The sequence below is a fragment of the Nyctereutes procyonoides genome, unplaced genomic scaffold (assembly GCF_905146905.1).
Source record: "Nyctereutes procyonoides isolate TBG_1078 unplaced genomic scaffold, NYPRO_anot_genome, whole genome shotgun sequence".
In the NCBI taxonomy this organism is placed as follows: domain Eukaryota; kingdom Metazoa; phylum Chordata; class Mammalia; order Carnivora; family Canidae; genus Nyctereutes; species Nyctereutes procyonoides.
Window position 1 is genome coordinate 14,394,632 of NW_026575141.1, and position 21,860 is coordinate 14,416,491.

The 21,860-nt window shown below is 36.7% G+C and overlaps 1 protein-coding gene across 3 annotated transcripts in view; it reads left to right on the forward strand.

The window, feature by feature from the left end:
- CDK14 (cyclin dependent kinase 14) overlaps nt 1-21,860 on the forward strand; it is a 564,290-nt gene that overhangs the window by 326,477 nt on the left and 215,953 nt on the right. For all 3 annotated transcript variants that reach the window (XM_055307507.1, XM_055307508.1, XM_055307506.1), the window contains one exon: nt 6,723-6,843. In XM_055307507.1, the coding sequence (XP_055163482.1) occupies nt 6,723-6,843 (121 nt within the window). The remainder of the gene's footprint in view (nt 1-6,722; nt 6,844-21,860) is intronic.

The following is a 21,860-nucleotide window of genomic DNA, read 5'->3' on the forward strand; positions in this document are numbered from 1 at the left end:
CATTGCTGCTGTGAACATTGGGGTGCAGGTGTCTCAGTGTTTCACTACATCTGTATCTTTGGGGTAAATCCCCAGCAGTGCAATTGCTGGGTTGTAAGGCAGGTCTATTTTTAACTCTTTGAGGAACCTCCACACAGTTTTCCAAAGTGGCTGTACCAGTTCACATTCCCACCAACAGGGCAAGAGGGTTCCCCTTTCTCCACATCCTCTCCAACATTTGTTGTGGAAATTAACATGTCTTGTTAATTTTCCTCATTCTCACTGGTGTGAGGTGGTATTTCATTGTGGTTTTGATTTGTATTTCCCTGATGGCCAGTGATGCGGAGCATTTTCTCATGTGCTTGTTGGCCATGTGTATGTCTTCTTTGGTGAAATTTCTGTTCATGTCTTTTGCCCATTTCATGATTGGATTGTTTGTTTCTTTGCTGTTGGGTTTAATAAGTTCTTTTTTTTTAAGATTTTATTTATTCATTCATGAGAGATAGAGAGAGAGGCAGAGACACAGGCAGAGGGAGAAGAAGGCTCCACGCAGGGAGTCTGACATGGGACTGGATCCCGGGTCTCCAGGATTACACCCTGGACTAAAGGCGTTGCTAAACTGCTGAGCCACCCTAAACTGCTGAGCCACCGGGGCTGCCCTAATAAGTTCTTTATAGATCTTGGATACTAGCCCTTTATCTGATATGTCATTTGCAAATCTCTTCTCCCATTCTGTAGGTTGTCTTTTAGTTTTGTTGACTGTTTATTTTGTTGTGCAGAAATTCTTAGCTTGATTAAGTCCCAATAGTTCATTTTTGCTTTTGTTTCCCTTGCCTTCATAGATGTATCTTGCAAGAAGTTGCTGTGGCCAAGTTCAAAAGGGTGTTATTTTCTTTCTTTTTAGAATGTCTGTATTAAAATGTTTATCGTTTCTGTTATTGAAGATGAAAGAAAAAAAGTCTGTGCCCTTTAGGATAGATAATAGGCATAACTTAGTAACTTTAAAAATTCAAAGATAATTAAATAAAATCAGAGTAGAATAAAATATTGCCTTAACATGTTTAGATGTCTTCTGCACTTAATTTCATCTTATTAGAATTTATTTTCAAAGAGTACTACTATTCAGTTGAAAGACTCTGACAATCGCCAATCAAAACATTCTTAAAGGATTTTGGAATCCTGCAATGACTAGCTTCTGTTCAAATAGAAATCTGGACAGAAAAGAAAACAAAGATGTTTCATCAAAGGAAAGAAAAGGATTTTATAATTGTAATCCCAAAACTTTTTTTCCACTTTAACCAATACCATGTGATATTAAGCGTATAAAGTACTCTCAAATACTCACATTTTCTGCTCCTATAATGGCAAAATGGGCAAGGGGATTGGAAGATGTCCAGCTTTCATAGTGTTTATAGAGAAAGATAGGACATTGAAGTCTTTTATTATTTTTCATGGTAAAGAGCATCCCACCTAAATTTTAATATCCAATTAAATTAATTTCAACATGTAGGTAATTTGTTTTCTAGAATGTATTTTGAAATTCATAACTTTTTGCCATCAACAGACTTGAGGTTAGTGTAACAATCCAACAAAAGATGAGGGAGACCTAGGAAGGAAGAAGTAAAGAGGGAAATTATAAAGTAAAATCTGTCCAATTTTGTAATTTTGTAAATGGAAGGAGTCTACAATGAAAAAAGCCCTTTGGCTTTGGTGAATAGATGGATGGTGATGTTTAGTGGTAAGTTCTAGAACACTGAAGGAGATAACATTGGTTGGGGAATTGGGGGTGAGGAAAAATGTTTGTGACACCCAAGATCTAAGTGGACTTTTTAAAAATAGAAATCGAAAGTTTTAGGGGAAGATTGATGCTAGAGATATTTATTTGGGATCATTAATATATATATAGACAGTAACTGAAGCCATGGGAGTGAATGTCACCCAGGAAAACTTGTCAAGTGCAGAGGGAAGAGGTTATAGCCAGAACTCTGGAGAACACCAGAAGAAAATTCTTTTTATTTTGTTTTGTGTGATGATTGTTTATTGATACATGCTAGGAGCAGTGGTATTTTCAAACTGCTTTAGCACAACATAAGATATTAATATAAATCCTCTAGGAGGAACAGGACTTCATTAAAAATTCATATGAAAAAAGAAATTTCAGACCAGTTCCCAGGACTGTGGAATGGAAGGAAATATATAAAAGTTTTCCTCTGCCCTTGCTCTATGGACTGGTGCATGGAGTAGCAATCTTTCCCTTTCCAGCCTAACTGCCAGATGGTAAAATATTACCCAACTATTTCATGTCTGTTTGGAATCAAGTTGTGAAGGGAAGAGCTGCTCTCCTAGAAATATTGATTTTGTGATTATGAGCTTGACTCTCATTTTCTGATTGTTTAGTTTGAGGAATGAGGTATGTTGAGAGAGAAGTGTGGGAGTTGCTCTGATTTAAAACAAAACTACTGACAAGCACAAGATAGTGGCACCTCCTCTGGGAAATGATGGAAACTATTCCTTTATAACATATTTCCATTGATTTTTGCAAGTTCATCTAGCTTTTGCCGTTATTCCACTTAATTAGAAAGAAACAAGTCATTGTTGCCAGTTATTTCTCAATTCCGTGGTCAAAGAATTGAGCAGAGACATGGGAATTACCATCCTTGAATGCCTAGTCTAGGTTTAGCAATTTTCTTCCTAGAATTAGGGGTTACTCAGTCCCTAGCCAGTTTTACCATGTGTACAAGAGATGTGTTGAAATTTGAAAGAACAATTAGATATGCAGGGAATATAAAATCTAAACTATGTCTATGTACAGCTAAAAGAACTTCTACTGTTTTTGGAACCTGAAACAGTTTACTAGTGGAATAAATACATGTACTCCTGGTCTCAAGGCATAATTCCTGTACTAACAGTGCAGATGGCTGTAGGGACTTGTGGTTGGAGTCATGTTGAGTGCTCTAGGACATCTTTATACCTCTGCCAAGAGAGGAATTGGATAGCTCCAGATCTGAAACCCATGGACAAATCTGAGCCAGAGATAAAATCTTGTGAGAAATTACCTATGGATGATATCAAAACATGGCATTAGCCAAAGTTAGGTACACACATTTGAGATAAGAAACCACTGGTTTGACTATATAGCCGTAGACAAAACAGCAGTTAAGAGGCAGATGGGGGATGATCCCAGGAGACCGAGTGACTCCTGTTAACTCTTCTATGTCTGAGAAGTCAAAGGAATAAATTTAAAAGAAAGGGAGTAGCCAAGAGTATCCATTGCAGCTTTGAAAGCTATTTGGTAAGGCCTGAAGAGTGTCCATTGGTTGATGCTGAACAACTGATCTGTTTAGGGCAAATATTGGAAGCACTGTCACATGATTTATTCTGTGTTCCTGCCAGAGGGTAGAACCAGGCTCAGGGTGGTAGCAGATGTTGGATAGATATCTCATAGAGATATGTAAAGGAATTCTTTCATTGGGTAAGAATGAATAATTGGCAAGAGGGCTTGAACAAAAGGATGTTTTACTCTCCTCTAGGGTTTTTCATTAATTAGAAATAGTAACATGTTAACGTGGGATACTCTGAATTGTTATGTGAGCCATTTTAGATGCCCGTAGGAACATGCACCCTTTCATATGCACACACTCAGCCAGAGTGGTAGTGTTCAAATAACCTGTATTCATCAATTTAGTATTTCACTTTGCTTTTTGACTTTCAGTTCAAACTAAACATTAATATAAGAAGTTTTGATAATAACCCATGAACTTCATCCTTTTTAAAAGGTAGTGTAGCTCTCTTCCTGTAGTGTAACCATAGCAACTGACAAGGAACAGAGAAAGAAAGCTTTCACACATGCTGTGCTAATTAATCCTGTCCTACAGTTTTCCTTCAGCTGGAGGAGGCAGTTTAATAAATTCTGCATGAGTAAGCATGTTTTGATGCATGACTGTAAATACATGACAATATCTTTACCAAAAGTATTTATTAAAAATGTAGTTATCTATTCCTACTTCGAGGTATACTCTTTTTTTCAATTCATTGTTTTAATAATTGGCTTCCTCCCTGAAAAATTTTGGGATCTATTTATCTTTTTAACTGAACAGACATATTTTTAAGATGAGAGCCTTTTGTTTATCAGTATACAGTAACACATTCCACAAGAAAATGTCTTAATTGACGTATTAAAGTGAAATGATAGAAGAGTTTTTCTCAAGCAATGCAGAAGAGTGTATCTTTAAAATACAGTAACATTCTTCAATATGACACATTAACATGCAAACCATTTTAAGAAACTGCCTGAGCACCTTGAAAAGTTACACATCACCAACTCATTTTCAGTCTTTATTTGGGATGTTATATGACTCATGTGAGTGATGTTTGAACAGTCCTTGACCTAAACCTGAGGGAAGGAGGAGAATAATGGAAACAAAGACCTTTCTCTTTTTATATTTTTCAGGCATATATAGCCAGTTTTGCAAACTTCTGTTCAGAGTGGACATAATTGACCTAAAATCACATAATTATTTAGAGCTATACTTTTTCTATGTTATTTGAGGTCTTGTTCTCTCTTTAAAACTGGAAATGCCATAGTTTTCTATAACTAGTCTGGTCTTCTAAGCTGTCAAAGAAAATCTCAGACTTTTTTTATGCTCCTGTGCCTCTAGCCTCACTTTTTGTCAAGGGGGCCTCAGGAAAACCAAGGGAATCCAGCCTGACTGTTTTTTGGCATCCCATTTCACTTGACAAGAGCATATGGGACAAGTCAGAATCTATTTCAAGGACTTGTACTTAGCTCTTTGGTCTCCCTATAGAAACATGCTCATTTAAGGAACTAAATCTTTTGATGGGATTATTAAGTTCTGGAAACACTTGACCATACTGATTGTCCTGTCTGTTGTTCAGTTTTACCTGTATTGAGGTAGGATAAAACTTTGCAGAGAAAAATAGAGGTTATCATGGAAATCTATTATTAAAAATAGTCATTCCCTTCATGTGTAGACAAGTTGGGGACCATATAGATGTGTGTATGTTTGTGTATAGTCTGTAGTAGATTTTAGTATGAAATACTTATCAACATTAACCAATTTATAATACACCATTGTGCTATTATAAAAATTGCATTGGAAAAAAATTGAGTTACTGTAACCATAGTTGAATTAATTAGAAATTATTTGTCTCATCAGCTGTTCTATTAATTTTAACATTTTCATATGATACAGTGAAGGACATATCAAGTATTTAATAAACAGGAGAAAAATCATGTTCCTAAGTACTACATAGGAATGTAAATAATAAGAACATTAAAATGAATATGATATGGTACATTTAGTATAAAAATATTACATACATTTTGAGTCACACAATAATTAATAATACTTTTTCACTTGTCATTAATGAACATACTCAGAAAGCAATCACATTATTTTCTTCTTCTTTTAAAAAAGAACATCTAGGGGTAGCCCTGGTGGCCCAGAGGTGAAGCGACGCCTTCAGCCCAGGGTGTGATCCTGAAGACCTGGGATTGAGTCCCATGTCGGGCTCCCTGCACAGAGCCTGCTTCTCCCTCTGCCTGTGTCTCTGCCTCTCTCTGTCTCCTGTCTCTCTCTGTGTCTCTCATGAATAAATAAATAAAATCTTAAAAAAAAAGGAACATCTATATATTTTGTGATTTTAAAAGGAATTATGTATTCACTGTAGAAAACTTGGAAAAAAGCTGAGAAAAATGCATTAAGTAAAAAATAAAATGAAATAAAAAACTGAAGCATTGCCTGAGTGGCTCGGTGGGTAGGTGTCTGAGACTTGATTCTGGCTAAGGTCATGATCTCAGGATTGAGCCTGTTTCAGGCTCCTGCTGGGCATGGAGGCTGCTTAAGATTCTCTCTCCCTCTCTCTCTCTCTCTCCCCTCCCCCATCTCCCTCTCTGAAAACAAAAACAGAAATAAAAAACTGGATAATCCCACTTTCCACAGCCAGCCACTAAAGATATTGAAATATGTTCTGCCATTCTTTTTTTTATGCTGAAATATTTATGGTTAAGAGGTTAAGCTGCACATAATCCATCACTCAACATTGTGATCATTTCCTTGACTTTTAAAATTCTTACAAAACATTATATGATATCTCATCATCTCTACGTTTCAGATTTAATTGTTCCTTTATAATTGTTATTTAGGTGGTTTTCAAATGAATAAACATTTCCTAGTGCATGTTTGACAGAACACTGAAAGAAAAAGAAGTTTTGGAATAACCCTTTGAAAGTGTCATATTCTCTTAGATTCACAACACACATAAAAAAAAATTAAGGGAACTGAGAAGTCTTACAGTGTGAAGACCTGTTTTAATTTTTTAAACCATCTTTTCCCAAGATCATTTGACCTTGAAATCTTTTCTCATAGCACTTATAACTCTCAGAACTAGGGTTCCATGAAACATTATTTGGAAAGTCCAGGAGATTTCTAAGCTTCTGTGTAATGTCTAATAGTTTATGAATCATTTGTTGACTCTCCTAGGGTTTTATCAGATTTATGATCCTTGATTAGGAAATCTGAGTGATTACTGGCTATTAGCATTATTTGAAACAGGTAGACTACAGTATACTTTCCCCAGCCTTTCTAGCAACCTTGACATTGTATTTATGATCCTGTATTACAATGTTATCTTTGACCCTTTAAAACTGTGAGCAATCAAATTTAAATTCCCTTGTTCTGTTAATGCCTATTAAACTTCTTTATGTTTCCTGTGGTCCACAGGTCTTGCAAGAGCAAAATCCGTCCCTAGCCACACATACTCCAATGAAGTGGTTACCTTGTGGTATAGACCTCCAGATGTCCTCCTGGGCTCAACAGAATATTCCACCTGCCTTGACATGTGGTGAGAAATGGAAGATTTACTCTAGCTAATCTATCTGTAATGCTTGGTCTGGGTCATGCCTAGACAAATATTCTAACAGTTTGAATGAAGATTAATGGTGCAGGAGTGTTTGCTGATGTGTGGCAGTATTGCTGGGTTTTTAAAAAAACATGATTGGGAATATTCCCTAATCAGAGGCTTCCTTGCAGATGGTGTCTGGTAATGGTTCTTGATGGACAGAGGCAGAGCTATTTTTCTGTCAGTACAGTGATTTTTCTCCCTGAGGGTCTTAATTTGTGGTTCTATTTTATAACGAGGAGGTATGGATCTCCCAATAGCAGTAGGAGTGGGTAATAGTAGGAAACATGCTTCAGTTCAATAAGAAAGCTCAGATTAAGTGGTCTGAAAATTTTGGTGTGACTTTTAATCACTAAATTTGGTGTAGTACACTCTTGAGAGCTCGGTACAAATTATCCAAAATTAAATAAGACAATTACTTTTTAAAAATATCACAATAAGTTGAATTTGAGGAGAGTCTCAGTTTCACATGACAGTTTAGCAAAACTTAAAAACCTGTTTAGGAGGCCCAAAGACTGACAGGATTTAATGCATGATTACTATTGAAGTATAATGAGTTCACAATACAATGTGATCTAAATCAAATAAGGGAATAATCTTGTTTTTAGTACTCAGGGAAGGCTTCCTAGAGACTTGAAAATGTCCTCTATTAACAGAAAAATCCCTTTTCTAGACTCCCAGTTGTGTTCAGAGTAAAACAATTCACATTGCACTTGTTCTATTTTATCCTAGGAATCATCTTCCATGAATGATTATGCCCCCATAATACAAAATTTAGTTACAAGTTCTTGCAATGTTTATGACCTCAATAAAACTTCAGCATGTGTTATTTATCTTCCTGCCATGTACTTACTTCACTGTTCTTCCCTCAGTAATCTTGGCTTTTAGTAAATTAGGCTGTAATGAGGCCTGGCTTCTTTCCTGATGTTTTTGATCCAAACATTTTATAGTGAGAAAACAATCAAGTTCCTTGTGATGTAGGGCACCGTGTAGATTTTCTCAATTTAGGTTCCAGCAACACCCCCCCCCAACCCCTGAATAATAGGATTTCAGGATCTGTGAAGCCACTGAAAATATATGCAACATTTTATGTACACATGGATATATTTATTTTTATGGGATGTAGATCTGTAGCTTTCAGTAGAGCTATAAAAGAATCTAGGTCATCAAAAGCCTAAAATCTATTGTCATAAATTTTGTAATGCCTCATAATAAATCTAATATCATTATAATGCATTATTTCAAAACACTGAGAATAAAGATGACCATCTATCATTAAGCAGCTGAGCTAATTCATTTTTTCATCAGACTTTTTGGCCTTTTTTTTTCTTTTGCACAGTTGTTTACACAATTAAATTTTTTCTCCCAAGACTAGGCAGGGCTTGGGCAAAAGAGGTATTTTGATTATTGATCATCATGGAGGAAGAAATTGGAAATAAGGGTCAATTACCAGGATATCAGTTTCTCATTCCCTTCCTCCTTCCTGCCTTAAGTTGAGAGTTGGCTATACACATAATCGTTAATTATATTCTTGAGTTATGGATTGTTTTCCTCTCTTTTTTTGAGTATGAAAATTCTAGATTGTCTTTCAGAGAGGGCAGCTAAGGATGCCACTAATAGGACATAGTTTGGGAATATTTGTGGCTTGGAGCCAGTTTTCTCTTAGTGCTTGGCAGTTCGATTAAGACTCTACACTCATAATCGGAAGAAGCTGTTTTTATGCACTAGTGGCTAATTTTTTCTAATCCTTTACAAGTGCTCTTTAAAGTAAAAAGAACCACATGGATTATGACTTGCTGATATGTCTGTTTCAGATATATGGTATTTGATTTGCAGTCTGTGCCCCCACCCTTGTTTTTCTCTCATGCATGCGTGTGTGTGTGTGTGTGTGTGTGTGTGTGTGTGTGTGTGTGTATTCATCCTCTTTAAGAAGGCTTGGGTGCTTTCTGCCAATTTGCTTTAAACAGAGACATGATGAAGCATAAGAAGACTGTTATTTAAGTGGAAGGGAGGAAAACTGATACAAAACAGAAGACCCTAAATGCCCTTTTGTCTGTATGCCAAGATTATTCATTGCCAAAACCAAATAGTAAATGTGTTGTCTTTGAGCAGTTCTCATGCTTATTGGCTTTCCATTTTCAAGCCCTAAAATCTAAGTTATGTCTATGCTATGCCTGTCATTTTGACTCTGATTTCATTCCAAGCCATTTTCTAAAAGCCATTTTGTTATAATCCTATAAGTCACATAAAATGTATGTATTTTTACAGTTAGAAGTTCACAGGGCACTGATTTTTGCATAATCAGTGACATCGATGCTGAGTATTCACAGAACTAGAAATGGGACTGTAATTGAGTCATGGCTCAGCTGCACTAAAGCAAAATACAAATATGAATGCATGGACAATAGCGGGGAGGCAGGTGGTAGTGGGTTCAGGCTATTTTTACAGTTCATTTACCATCCTGGGCCAGTAGGTAGTAACTAAAAACTAACGATCCCTCCACAGTGTTACATTTCCCAGTTTTCTGTTTAAATAGCCACAGGCAATAAAAATATTAATGAAGACACATATGCATTAACATTGGCAGCAAGCAATGGAAAATCAGAGCTCACTGTATTATGATTTACTAGTCTCGGCCTCCAGCACTGTGGCAATGTGTAAATATTTGTGCAGTTCGAGAACTCCTAAGGAAACCTAGATTTTGATGCCTTTGTCTCCTTCTCAGAAGGAGGATGTAAGCAGAGGAATGAAATTGGACATTGTCTCGTGTATGACTTCTCTTAATTCTTGGATTTTATAACTCTATGAAAGTCAAGGCATAGGAAATCATCTTTAAGCTTCTAAACCAAAAGGCTTATGAAGGCCTGAGAACCACATTATAAGAAGTGCAAATGTGAAAAGTAGCTTATCTGTGTAGTTCCTCCTGTCAGGGAGTTCTGCTCTAGCCATCGAGGTCGTTGCTCTGAATAAGCTTTAGGTTTCTTTATAGAAGCTCATAAATGTGTTTAGAGTGACATTTGTTTTTAAAGTGGAAAGTCACTTGGGGTTATCCTAAGGGATTAATTTTTAACATATGGCGACTAATGTAGCTAACAAATAATAGTATCTCATCAACATCACGGTGCTTCTGGGGGCCGCAGTGTGTAGTGGCACTACCTTGTGGAATCAGTGACAGTGCTCCTCAACACACTGTGTGAAAAATCAGAGCACACCAGTCTCTTCCTTTCATCATCTTTTTAAAAGCTAATTAACATATTAACTATGCTTGTCAAAATGTGGGGCAAATCGTTTATAAATAAGCCTGTCAAATATAATGAGATTGCATATTAAATCATCCCTTTCTCTATTACATCTCTGATTTAAGATTAAAATTAATTTATTTAACATTGTAGCAGCTGGGTGGTTAGAAAAAAATTTCCATACCAGTCTTGATATATAGAAAAATGTCTGCTTCTAGATTGATTTTGCATATATCAGAAGAGAAATTGCCTATTTATTGAGTATTATAAGGCCACTTAGCATTGCTTTTTATTAAATAAGACTAATCACCATATATATTGGCAATATACGGAGTTCTGTCTTCATCCTTAATGACTATTCTTGCACCAAGGAAATTTATGTAATGAAATAAGATTCCCTAGGACTCAGGTTTGTTTGCCACTATTTTAAGAGGGAGAATCATAAATGAATTCTACTAGAGCCCCCATCCTGAATGTAAATTTGTTATATATAAAGTCCTGTCTTGGATAACTGAGTGATAGTAATAATAGCAATTGGGTTTTAGGAAATAGTAATCATAATAGTAACAATAATAGATATCTTATTGGACACAAACTGTATTCTAAGTTTCTCTTACGCATTTTTTTTGTCTTATTCATTTTAGTTACTATCCTTATTGCACCGTGATACAGTGGAAGAAAACAAAACACAGAGACTAAATAAGATAGTAAAGTTCATTTAGTTAATAAATAGAGACCTGCAAACTTAAGGCTAACTCAACCACAAAGCTCTTTCTTTTCACAACATTTTATGTAATCTCTTAAGATGATTTCTAAGAACTTGGTTTTTATTTTACTAGTAAAGTGATTCTAAAACACAAATACAGTAAAATTCCTTTTTTCATAATTTAGGTTAGGCTCTGAATCATTTTGTGTACTTTACATTCTTCGAATGAAGGAGGTGGCTTTCACTGTCACTCAGTTGGTTTATGGACTGCCTTTCTCCTTTCATGTCGATGTTCTGTATTATGTAGTTTTATTCAAGGAGGAATTTCTTTGAAATAAACTTATGCTGTAAATCACTGGATTTATAATACATTTTCATGAGGCCATTATCTATGCTGGCCTGTATTTTCCCAACTCTTAACCATTACTCATTTACCACTTCTGCTAAAATGAATGAATCCATTTTAAAAAGAATGCTAGTAGTGCCCCTGGGTGGTGTAGTAAGTTAGGTTTCCGTCTCAGGTTGTGATCCCAGGGTTGTAATCTCAGGGTTCTGAGATCAAGCCACACATCAGGCTCCATACTCAGTGGGGAATCTGCTGAAGACTCTCCCTCTCCCTCTGCCCATTTCCACCTCTCTCTCTCTCTCTCTCTCAAATAAATAACTCTTTTAAAAAATAAAAATAAATTTTAAAAAGAATGGTAGTAAGAATGAGAATTTGAGTTCAGGAGCTACATAAAGTCATCTGTCAACAGTATATACACATTTTCTTATTAATCAGTTCACAAGACCAAAGAGGATTCAAATTAGTCATTGTCAAAAGGAACAACTCTTTAAGAATCTTGGGAGCTGCTCAATTAATACATGATTCAATGATTCAAGTGACTTGTTGATGTAGCCACTGATGATGCAATAGAACATAACAAAAGAACAGGGCATAGTCAAATGAGCATCTATGTGGTTGAAAGCTGAGCTCATGGGGAACTATAGCTTCTGAGCCCATTTCTACTGCTGAAGTCCCTTAAAGTTAGGAAGACCATGTAACATATCATCCATACCAGGCTACTTTTGAGAGTTAATAGTTATTCTGCTAGGCAATATGTGTAAAGTAGAGATTTCACTGTGGCCCTCTTTCTCATAAAGCACTAGAGCAATAATTTGTTAAATACTAGTAGTCAGAAGAGCCTTAATGCATTTGAATGCATAATTCAGACCTAAGGATTGCTGGCTACAAACTCAAGAGTCCTAGCAGAAAACTTCTATTACCTTGCTTAATAATGAATTATCTCTGGAAGTACAATTCTTGAATATTAGATTTTTATAGCATTATAGAGTGGCTGACAAAATGTTGGATTTAGCAGTGGCTTTGGAGTACAAAGGAACCAGTTCTATTTTTCTATCAAAAGCTTAGCTTGGTTATCATTTTTACATCTCCTGTTTGTTCATCAGTGTTGTGAGAAAACTAGTGGATGTGTATTTTTAATGGGTATGTTCATTCATTTATTAGTGATAATTTAACTGAATAAAAAATACATAATGAGGCATTATATGTAGTCTTCACTACTAAATGTTTTAAAATACATTAAAACTTCCCTATTTTTTTTTAAATTGGCAAAGTAAAGGCTACCCAAAAACTGATTATTGAGTAACCAATTCTAATGACTAAGTTTCACAATATTAAGAAAGCCCTTGGTATATCCAGCTGCCTCATTGGTTTGTGAGAATTGCAAGAGATGGTTGAATGTGAGATTCTTTAGGAAATCTAAAACTCCACAAATGCAGAGAATAGTTTTCTTATCAGCTCTTAATATATTAATCAGCTAACCCAAATATATTACATTTATATTGAAGTATGTAGGGTGCTACAGAATATATCAAAGAAATGGAAGGTGTTCAATTTGATTTTAGCGAGATTAACATACTGTCTGTATCTAGAGAGAGAGAAATTTTGGCCTAGGATGAGAATCATCTTGTGTGTGTGTGCATGCGTGTGTGTGTGTGTGTGTGTGTGTGTTTAATTTGGAAATATGTGAATTAAGTCCTCCAAATTTAGATAACATTGGATGTACACTGGCATCTTTTATGTCTTAATTTATGTATTCATTCATGTAGAAATCAGAAATCAGTTCTCTAATCATGTAAGTGGTAGTGGTTTGCTGTGTTAAAGAGAGGCAAAGGTGTAATAGAAAACACATTAAAAGCCTAAATTTGGTTCTGTCTCTGCCACTCCTTACCTGTGTGATTTTGGTTGACCTAATCACTTAAGTATCCCTATCTTTAGTTTCCAAATCAGAAAACTATCTCAAGTATAACCTGAGCTTAACTCATAGCCACCACAACAGTAACAATAACAAAAATAGTAATCTGCCATACCCATACTTAACCCCCTCTTATTTCCCAGAAGCAACTATTTTCAACTCTTTTAATATCTACCTCCATATGTCTTAAGAAATTGCTTATATTGCTATTTATTGATTAATTATTTTAGACATTATCTGCTAAGTAGGTGTTATGGTAGATGAGGATTTAATTTTCTTCCATCACCCTTACCCCGCTCCACCTTCAGCTCATCTTCTAGTAAAGAATCCATATCACATTTTGACACATTAACATGTAAATATTATTCATAGTAAGTCAAGCAGTATTCATGATTATGTATCCTGCTTGCATAACCTTTTGCTTTTCCTGGATTTTATAATTGTCTCTGATTTTTATTAGTTTAGTTGTCTTTGTTCTGATTGTTCATTATTTATGGGTGCAAAATATTTATCAATTGCATATGAAAAAATATTTTCCAAATGCTCAAACACATCAGCAAATCTATCAATCCCGTTTAATTTTCTTGACATCTCTCTCCTCAGCTTTTTCCTTGAAATTTTCCTCTCAGTTCTCTGATTCCTTGCTTTAGCAGAGCCAAATATCAGTCATGTTGTGACTTCCATTTTGCCCCTCTACTATTGTTGTAGGTTCTAATAAGATGGTTATTTGTTTCTCCTCAAATCTGTTCTCTACCCATTTGTGCCCTGCCCTATGTCCTGGACAGCTAACCCCTATGGAATACATCTTCCAAGCTGCCTTGGCTCCTGGTTTCCAGCTGGATTCAGGTAATAGACGGGAAGAGAAGGAGATCGAATATTCTTCCCTAATTCTTTTCTTTCGCTCGTATTTCTGAAAATGATTGACTATGACTCCTGTGGGCAAATCCTTATTCCATGGCTCTAGTTGTCATTAGATTCCAAATAACACTTGACCTTTTTAATTCTAGGGTCAGTAATGGCTGTTAGCTCTAAGGCAGGTAATGGCTTCCTGCTGTTGCTAGTCTCTTAGTGTTTCAGTATGTCTTACTGGTTTCCTTATACCCCTGTAAGTAATCACCTAATTAAAGTTTGTTCTGAGTTAGAGTCATTTTCCTTCTGGATCTTTACTGGTTCCATATTCCTTATTTCCTGGATTCCATGTCTTCCATCTTTAGAAAACTCAAAAAGAATGCATCAGAGATGGAATTTTCAAATTCTTAGTTTTCTGAAAATGTCTTTATTCCACTCTCACACATGATTGATAAACTTTGGCTGAGTATATAATTAGGTTTTTTCCTCAGAATTTTGAACGCATTACTTAATTTCTTTAGAGCTTCTGCTATTGTTACTGAGAAATCTGATTCTATTCTTATTCGCAGTCATTTGTATGCCTGCTCATACTTTTTCTCTGGAAAATATTAGACTCCTCTCTCTAATCCTGATATTCTGAAATTTTGTGATAATGTGCTTTGGTTATTTTTTTTTAAATCGGTGCTGGGTAGATTCTCTTCAATATAAAGACATTCAGTATAAAGATATAGTTCTTATAAAAGTTCTTGAATTTTTTTAATGACTTATTTTTAATGATTTTATTTTCTTCGCTTTTGGGAAAATTTGTAATAGTTTGATATTGAAGCTCCTAACTTAATCTACAATTTTAAGAAATATTTTCTTTCTTATTTTACAACTTTTTATCTATCAAACTTTCTATTTTTTTCTTAAAACAATTTTAGTTACCATATGTATAAATGCCCACTTCCTTTTTCTCTGTTTTTTACTGGAAGCTTTCCTTCAATACAGGGTTGGGAGGAATCCCTCACTGTCCATTTACTTTTATAAATGAGGCACTATAAATCTCTATACCTATGGGGCACCAGTTTATTATATATTGTTCAGTCAAAAAGCCAGACTTTTAATTGGGAGATCCACACATGTCAGTGTCTAAACACCTAGTCTTTGGTCTTCCTCAGATGCTGATTCCTGGCATCTGACATCCTCAAGGCAGGACAGGAAGAGGAGCTGTTGGTCATACAGAAACATGTTTCTGTTTACTGAAACATATTTTTTACTTAATTTCCCCTTTTTCAGATCTGTGCCTCACCCTGATGTCTTTTATGTTCAGTTTGAGGCCTTTTGGGTTTAATTTCTCCAGAGGATAAATACTTAGTGTCCCGCTGGTGGGTTGGGATGGAAGATGGTCAGAGAAGACCTATGGGTCAGTTGCTTTGTACAAGTTTCCAGGTTTCCACTGTTTCCAGTTGCAGACTTATCTTTACACTTTCTAGAACCTGTAGTCTCCCAGTCCTCTGCCTTTTTTGAATTGTCTAAGTAAGTAATCTGACTGTAAATGGAGATTATAACTGCCTGTGGTCAGCCTAGATTTGCCAAACCTTCAGCAGGGAGCCTGCTTCTCCCTCTTCCTCTGCCCCTCCCCACTTCTTGTGCTCTTGTGCACCCTCTCTCAAATGAATAAATTACAAAAATCTTTAAAAAGAATAAAAAATAAATAAAACTTAATCATCGTCTGTGACAGGCACTTAGGTTTTTTTTTTTTTCATACTCCAAATGCTTTACTGTTCTGTTGAGATTCTTACAAATACTGAAAAACACTCAGCCCAGGCCCAGCAACCATGGTCCAGTGCTGGGAAGCAGGGCAGGAAGGTGGGTTAATATTAAGGTGTGAAGGGCTGAGGCCAGACAGCTGGCAGCCTGGTCCTCTGCTCTCCATTTCTGTCACCCTCCCGAGGACAAAGGGAGGGCAGCCAGACTTCAGGATCTACTCCCTCTGTTGCCTCCTCTTCTGTTCAGATTTCCCCCTCGGGGGGTGTCTGAGCGGCCCTCCATCTCTGTTAGACAGCCTACACAGAACCCCTCTAGCCGCCTCTCCCATCTGCTTCCCTCTTCCTGTGGTCTCTGGATGCCCCAGCTTCATTCCTTCTGACTCTAAGCAAGGCAGGAGTGGAAGGGAGAGGGCTGGACTGGGGGTCTGGCAGGCTGAGCATCAGGCTTGGAGACACCAGCAGTGGGTGGCAAGGTGGTGTTCAGTCCCTCACCCCAGCGTGAGATGCCCAGGGTCTTGGGCTCAAGAGTCGGCTCTATGTACCCTGATATGGGCCCACAGCTGAAGCATGGCATTACCAAGAACAGAATCTGAATAGCTCCCTGTTTTCCTATACATGTGTGAGTTGTTCACCATTTGCTATGGTATTTTATATTTCTCCATATTTCCATAGAGACAGTAGATTCTAAGAATGAGATGTTACATAATTGCATTTTCTATAGAGCTTTTCTGTTCTTATTGATAATTCAGTAGTTCTTCCTTGATTGCTACCTTGTACCACTTTTGCTTCTGAAAACAGGATATATTCAGAGCCTACTGTAAACTCAACCAATTTTAAACTTTATTATATTAACTATATAAATTTCATCTCTTTGTCATTTAATTGTAACATTTTAATTTAGAAACTGTTTCAGAGTTTTAGCAACCCAGTGAAATCAATTCATATTTTTGTTATATTGCTATTTTATGGCCATTTTAAGGCCCTTACCACCCCCCCACCCCACTCCCAATCTGAAAATGCTTGGTAATGTTGCTCACATTAGCTGGTTGGTTGTGGCACAGGGGAAAAACAAAATAAACAAACAAGAAAACCTCTGGAGTCCTAGGGCAGCCTCCTTCCCACAAAGATCTCCCTTGCACAATATGAGCATTCATTCATTTATTCATTCAGCAAAACCATACAGAATGTCCAGTGTTTCAAGAGTGCAAAAGACCTGATCATTAACCATAAGCAGTACTGGGACCGATGTTTCCAATTGTCTAGTCTGCACAGTCACATTCCAGGGCACATCTTTGAGAGTATTCCATGAAACCCACAAACTTCACCAAAAAATGGACAATGTGGATTTCTAATGGAATGGTTTTTGCCCTCAGGTCTCCCTCATAGTATCTAAGATACCACTGTCACTCACATATCCTCCGTCCAGTCATATATCTTAGTAGTACCCATGTCAACATTCTTAACCATAGTCCATCAAAGTCTAGCTATGCCATGTGATGACTGGAACTGAACAGAGTAACTTAACACTCTGTAAATTGCAGTTCAGAATTCTCATAGAATAATAGAGTAATTTACTTGAAGGTTTCAGCAGTGATTTCTCTTCGTTGTATGCAGATATGGTTTCTCTGAAAAGATTTGAATATGTCATTTGCTTTGATCTTTAAGAGAATTACCCATGAACAATTTTTTTCCTGATTCCTTATTTCATATTATTGCAGAGGGATTAATACATTTGCAGGGAGAAATCTTATAACTCCTTGTTCTGCATCAGCTGTCATATAAACAGAAATTAAAGATGTGCAAGGCTTATTAATTTGTTTTCTCTTGTCCTGCGTGGTCTACAGTTATTCCTTGGAGAAGTACTTTCACTGGTAGCATTTGAAATGACTAATCAAATGGGACTTCTCTCTTTCTGTATCGTTCCGTAGTATAAGAAATACTATTTTTTTTGCTATCCAATGCGATATTTTGAGTCTTACATTTTTTTTCCTTACCATAGTCCTCTGTAAGGGCCTTACTTATTTACATTTTTGTGTTAATTGTGACTATTTCTTGGATGTCGTTAATACAAATATTCCCACTTAACTATATAACCCGTAGCTGTTGTTTTAAGATTTTATCTCTGGGGTCTTCATTATCTATGGGAGTCTACTTTGCATTTTCAAGCATTTTTAAACATCCACGACACTCTTATTTTCAGTATGTGAGTAATGATGATCGACTTCAGTTTTAAAGGATAGTTTTATTGTTTTCTCTCACTACACCTTAATTTTGAAGATTTGATTTTGTTTTATTTTTATTCTTGTTAGCATTTGTGTCATCAGTAATGAGGACCAGTTTGCCATCCCTGTTTCTTCTTTTCTGTAATCTGACCAGACTGACCAATAGACATGTTCTAACTAGGGAGACAACATGGTATCATCACAGAGGGATCACTGGCCCAAGATTCAGAGTCATCACTTCAGGTTCTGGGACTAAAACTAAGATATTTAAACACGTAGTGCAGTTTCCTTACATGTAAAAATCAAAATATTGTCTTAGGCATTCTCTATATTTCCTCCAGCTCTTTTAGCTTTCAAGAAAATTGTACTGCTAAACCAGAGGTTTCCATGGAGACTGCTGGAGTAGCTTACAAATGAAGTTAGGGGTTAGGTATTTTGGTGAAATTTGGTTTAGATATTTTACTGAGCTGATTTTGTGTGTTTAATATAATAATAATAATAATAATAATAATTCTAAATCAAGTTCTTGTCTCTACTGCAGTGTATTATGTTCATTCCTCAGACTAGCTTAGGTAATTCATTCATTCATTCATTTTAAGGATATATATTGAACACCTGTATTGTACCAGACACTGGATCAGGTCTGGGGCTTACAAAGGTAAGAAAAATCTGGGGATGCCTGGGGGGCTCAGCGGTTGAGCATCTGCCTTCAGCTCAGGGCACGATCCTGGAATTCCCAGATTGACTCTCACATCAGGCTCCATGCAAGGAGCCTGCTTCTCCCTCTGCCTGTGTCTCTGTCTTCTCTCCTTGTCACTCATGAATACATAAATAAAATATTAAAAAAAAAGAAAAGAAAAATCTGTCCAGGTCTTCATGGTCAGAAGGAAAGGCAGTGTGATAAGCTATCACACAGGTATACAGTTAGTATACTGGCAGCTCAGAGGTGAAGGTGATAAACCTACCCTTGGTTGTTAGTTGAGGAGAGATGGGAAGGTCAAAGAAGGTGTCATCAAACAATAATTACTTGGGCCTGACATGTCAAACCCATCTTTCAGAGTTGACAAAACTTTGGTAAAGGAACGTATAGGCCATGCCATGGACAAGAGTGTCCTACCAAGGGGTGAAATAGGTGATATTTGTGGGTAAAGTAGAAGAACACAATTTAAGAAGCAGTTGAAAAAAAAGAAGGAATGGAGGGAGGGGGAAAGAGGCTGGAGACCAAATGGAGAAATATTTAGGAATAGTTAGAATATGACAATTTGATTATGGAATGAGAGTAATACAGGAAGAGCAGGGGTTTCAGATGACTCTTGAGTTTCTAGCTCAGGTAACTGGACCAGAAAGCAAAAATACAGCTTTGCCATATTATTAAACATATACACACACACTAAAATATATATGTACTAAAATATATGTATAATGAAATATATATACTAAAATGTGTAGTTAGATACATGCATATTAAAATATGATTAAGAATTATTGTAATGTAAGGAACATTAATGCCATTGGTACTTTAAGCTGGGTGGACTTCTCAATATTCCTCCTAAGTCTTCTTTTCAGATGTGGATGCTGGGAAGGTGGCTTCCACTCACCCAGCTTGTACCTCCTCCCAAGTCAGCAGCAGGTCACCCTAGGCCTTGGCTTTGCTGAACTACAATAACTTTTCTGTACTTCATTCTTCGTTTTTGTTTAATATTTGTTCTGATATGTTTAATTTGTAAGTACAACTTTTCAGAGTTGTTTCAGAGTTTGAAAAATAAATCCTAGAGTTTCCCCTTACATAAAAGATCTGCTCAGATCTGTTTTGGATTGAATGTTTTCTGAGATGAGCTTTTACACACAGTCTAGGGTTTGGTTCAGTTTTGTTTTCATCTCTTGAGAGCTCCACAGAAGTATTTGACTAAGATATATTGTGCCTATCTGTGCCTAATGAACCACTAACCACACAGTAAATGATGAGTGACAGTTTAATCAATTCAGTTCCTCAATAGTCACCAAGGGCATGTGGAATGTAATTTTTTAATCTTTCGCTTTTCAAATATTGCAAATGCCAACATGAAAAGATCACGTCTATTACGTGTAATGAATTTTCGTACAGGTTACGGAAAATTTTTTCTTTTTTAAATTTTGATCTTTTAGGAGCTAACCTCCTAGAGAACAAAACTCTTTGGTCCATTTTACAAATACATAAAATCCAGCAGAGAAAAGTGAGAGAAAAATGGCCTCCTTGGTGCATCAAATCATACCAGCTTTAATTGCATAATGGTGCATTTCAGTGAACCATGGCTAAATGAAATTACCTATTAGGTTAATTAATGTGGAACCTTTCTGAGTTAGTATTGCATCACAGTGTGTAAAATTCAGGTTGTGTTTAGCATTTAATCTAATTTACTTCACCAGTCTGCTGTTTCTTTGTTGTTCCTTTGGCTGGAACCTGAATACACATTCAGAAAATTAATCTGAGTTATAAAGCTCCTTTCAAAATACAATTACAAGGTGCCAAGCATCTGCCTTTGGCTCAGGTCATGATCTCAGGGTTCTGGGATCAAGTCCCTTTTTGGGCTCCCTGCTCCATGGGGAGCCTTCTTCTCCCTCTGCCTCTACTTCTTTCTCTCTCTCTCTCCTGAATAAATAAAAATTTAAAAAAAAAAACACAGAATTACCTAGATTCCTTTAGATTCATGTTCCTCAGTTTCTGGTCCTGTGACCAGTAGCATCTGCATTGCTTAGGGGGCTTGTTAGAAATGCAAGATCTCAGGGCACCTGGGTGGCTCAGTTGGTTGGGTGTCTGACTCTTGATTTTGGCTCAGGTCATGATCTCAGGGTCATGGGATCCAGCCCCAAGTCAGGCTCTGCACTGAGTGTGGAGCCTGCTTGAGATTCTCCCTCCCTTATCCTCACTCACACTCTCTTGATCTCTTTCTCTCTCTAAAACAAAACAAAACAAAAATAAAAAGAGAGAGAGGAAGAAAGAAAGAAAGAAACACACACTAGGGTGGCTCAGTGGTTGAGCATCTATCTGCTTTTCGCTCAGGATGTGATCCTGGGATTCTGGGATCGAGTCCCCATCAGGCTCCCATAGGGAAGCCTGCTTCTCCCTCTGCCTATGTCTCTGCTTCTCTCTCTCTGTCTCTCATGAATAAATAAATAAAATCTTTAAAAAAGAAAGAAAGAGAAAAAGAGAAAGAAAGAAATGCAAGATTTCAGGCTTCAGCCCAGACCTTGTCAGTCAGAGTCTGTATTCTACTAAGATCTCCATGTGATTAGCATACACAATTAAGGGTTAGAAGCAAAACTTCAGATGCTTTTTTACTAATTGACACATAGGCTTTGAGGAGATTTCTGGTGCTTGCCTAATATTGGAAGAGAAAAGCAAAAGAACTAACTTGCAGTGAATTATGTTTCTGCTCATCTGCTTTCTTCCTGCCAGAAGTAACTTGACCCTGTCTTTATCTACAGCCCACCTTCCAAATGTTTTGACAATGTGCATAGTTCTGAATGGTTCTAAATAATTCTTTGAACTTGAGTAGAGGCCTCCTAACTTTCAGCTAGAGAAGTCTGTATGGAAGGGACAGGTCTCCCCTCAAGGTGATGGTGTGAGCTGGGTGGGTCGCTGTCCTCTGCACATACTCGAATGTGCCATGATCCCTCCCAGACTCTGGTTAAGCTCTGCTACTTGAAAATGAAACTGTCACTGTCTGCTTAAAGATTTCTATCCTAAGGAATCTCAAGCTTTTGCTAATAAATGGATGAGATTAGAAGTGAAAATCCAAGAAAAATTTTTTGAGATTTTAATTGCACTATATTTTAAAGTATTAAAGTCCTTCTACTTTGTGTACTAGGACTGAACCAAACTATTGCCCTGAGAATTAAAGAAGAAGGAGAATAGTGTTTTATTTCTGCTGACCAGAAGAAGATTAATGCCAAGT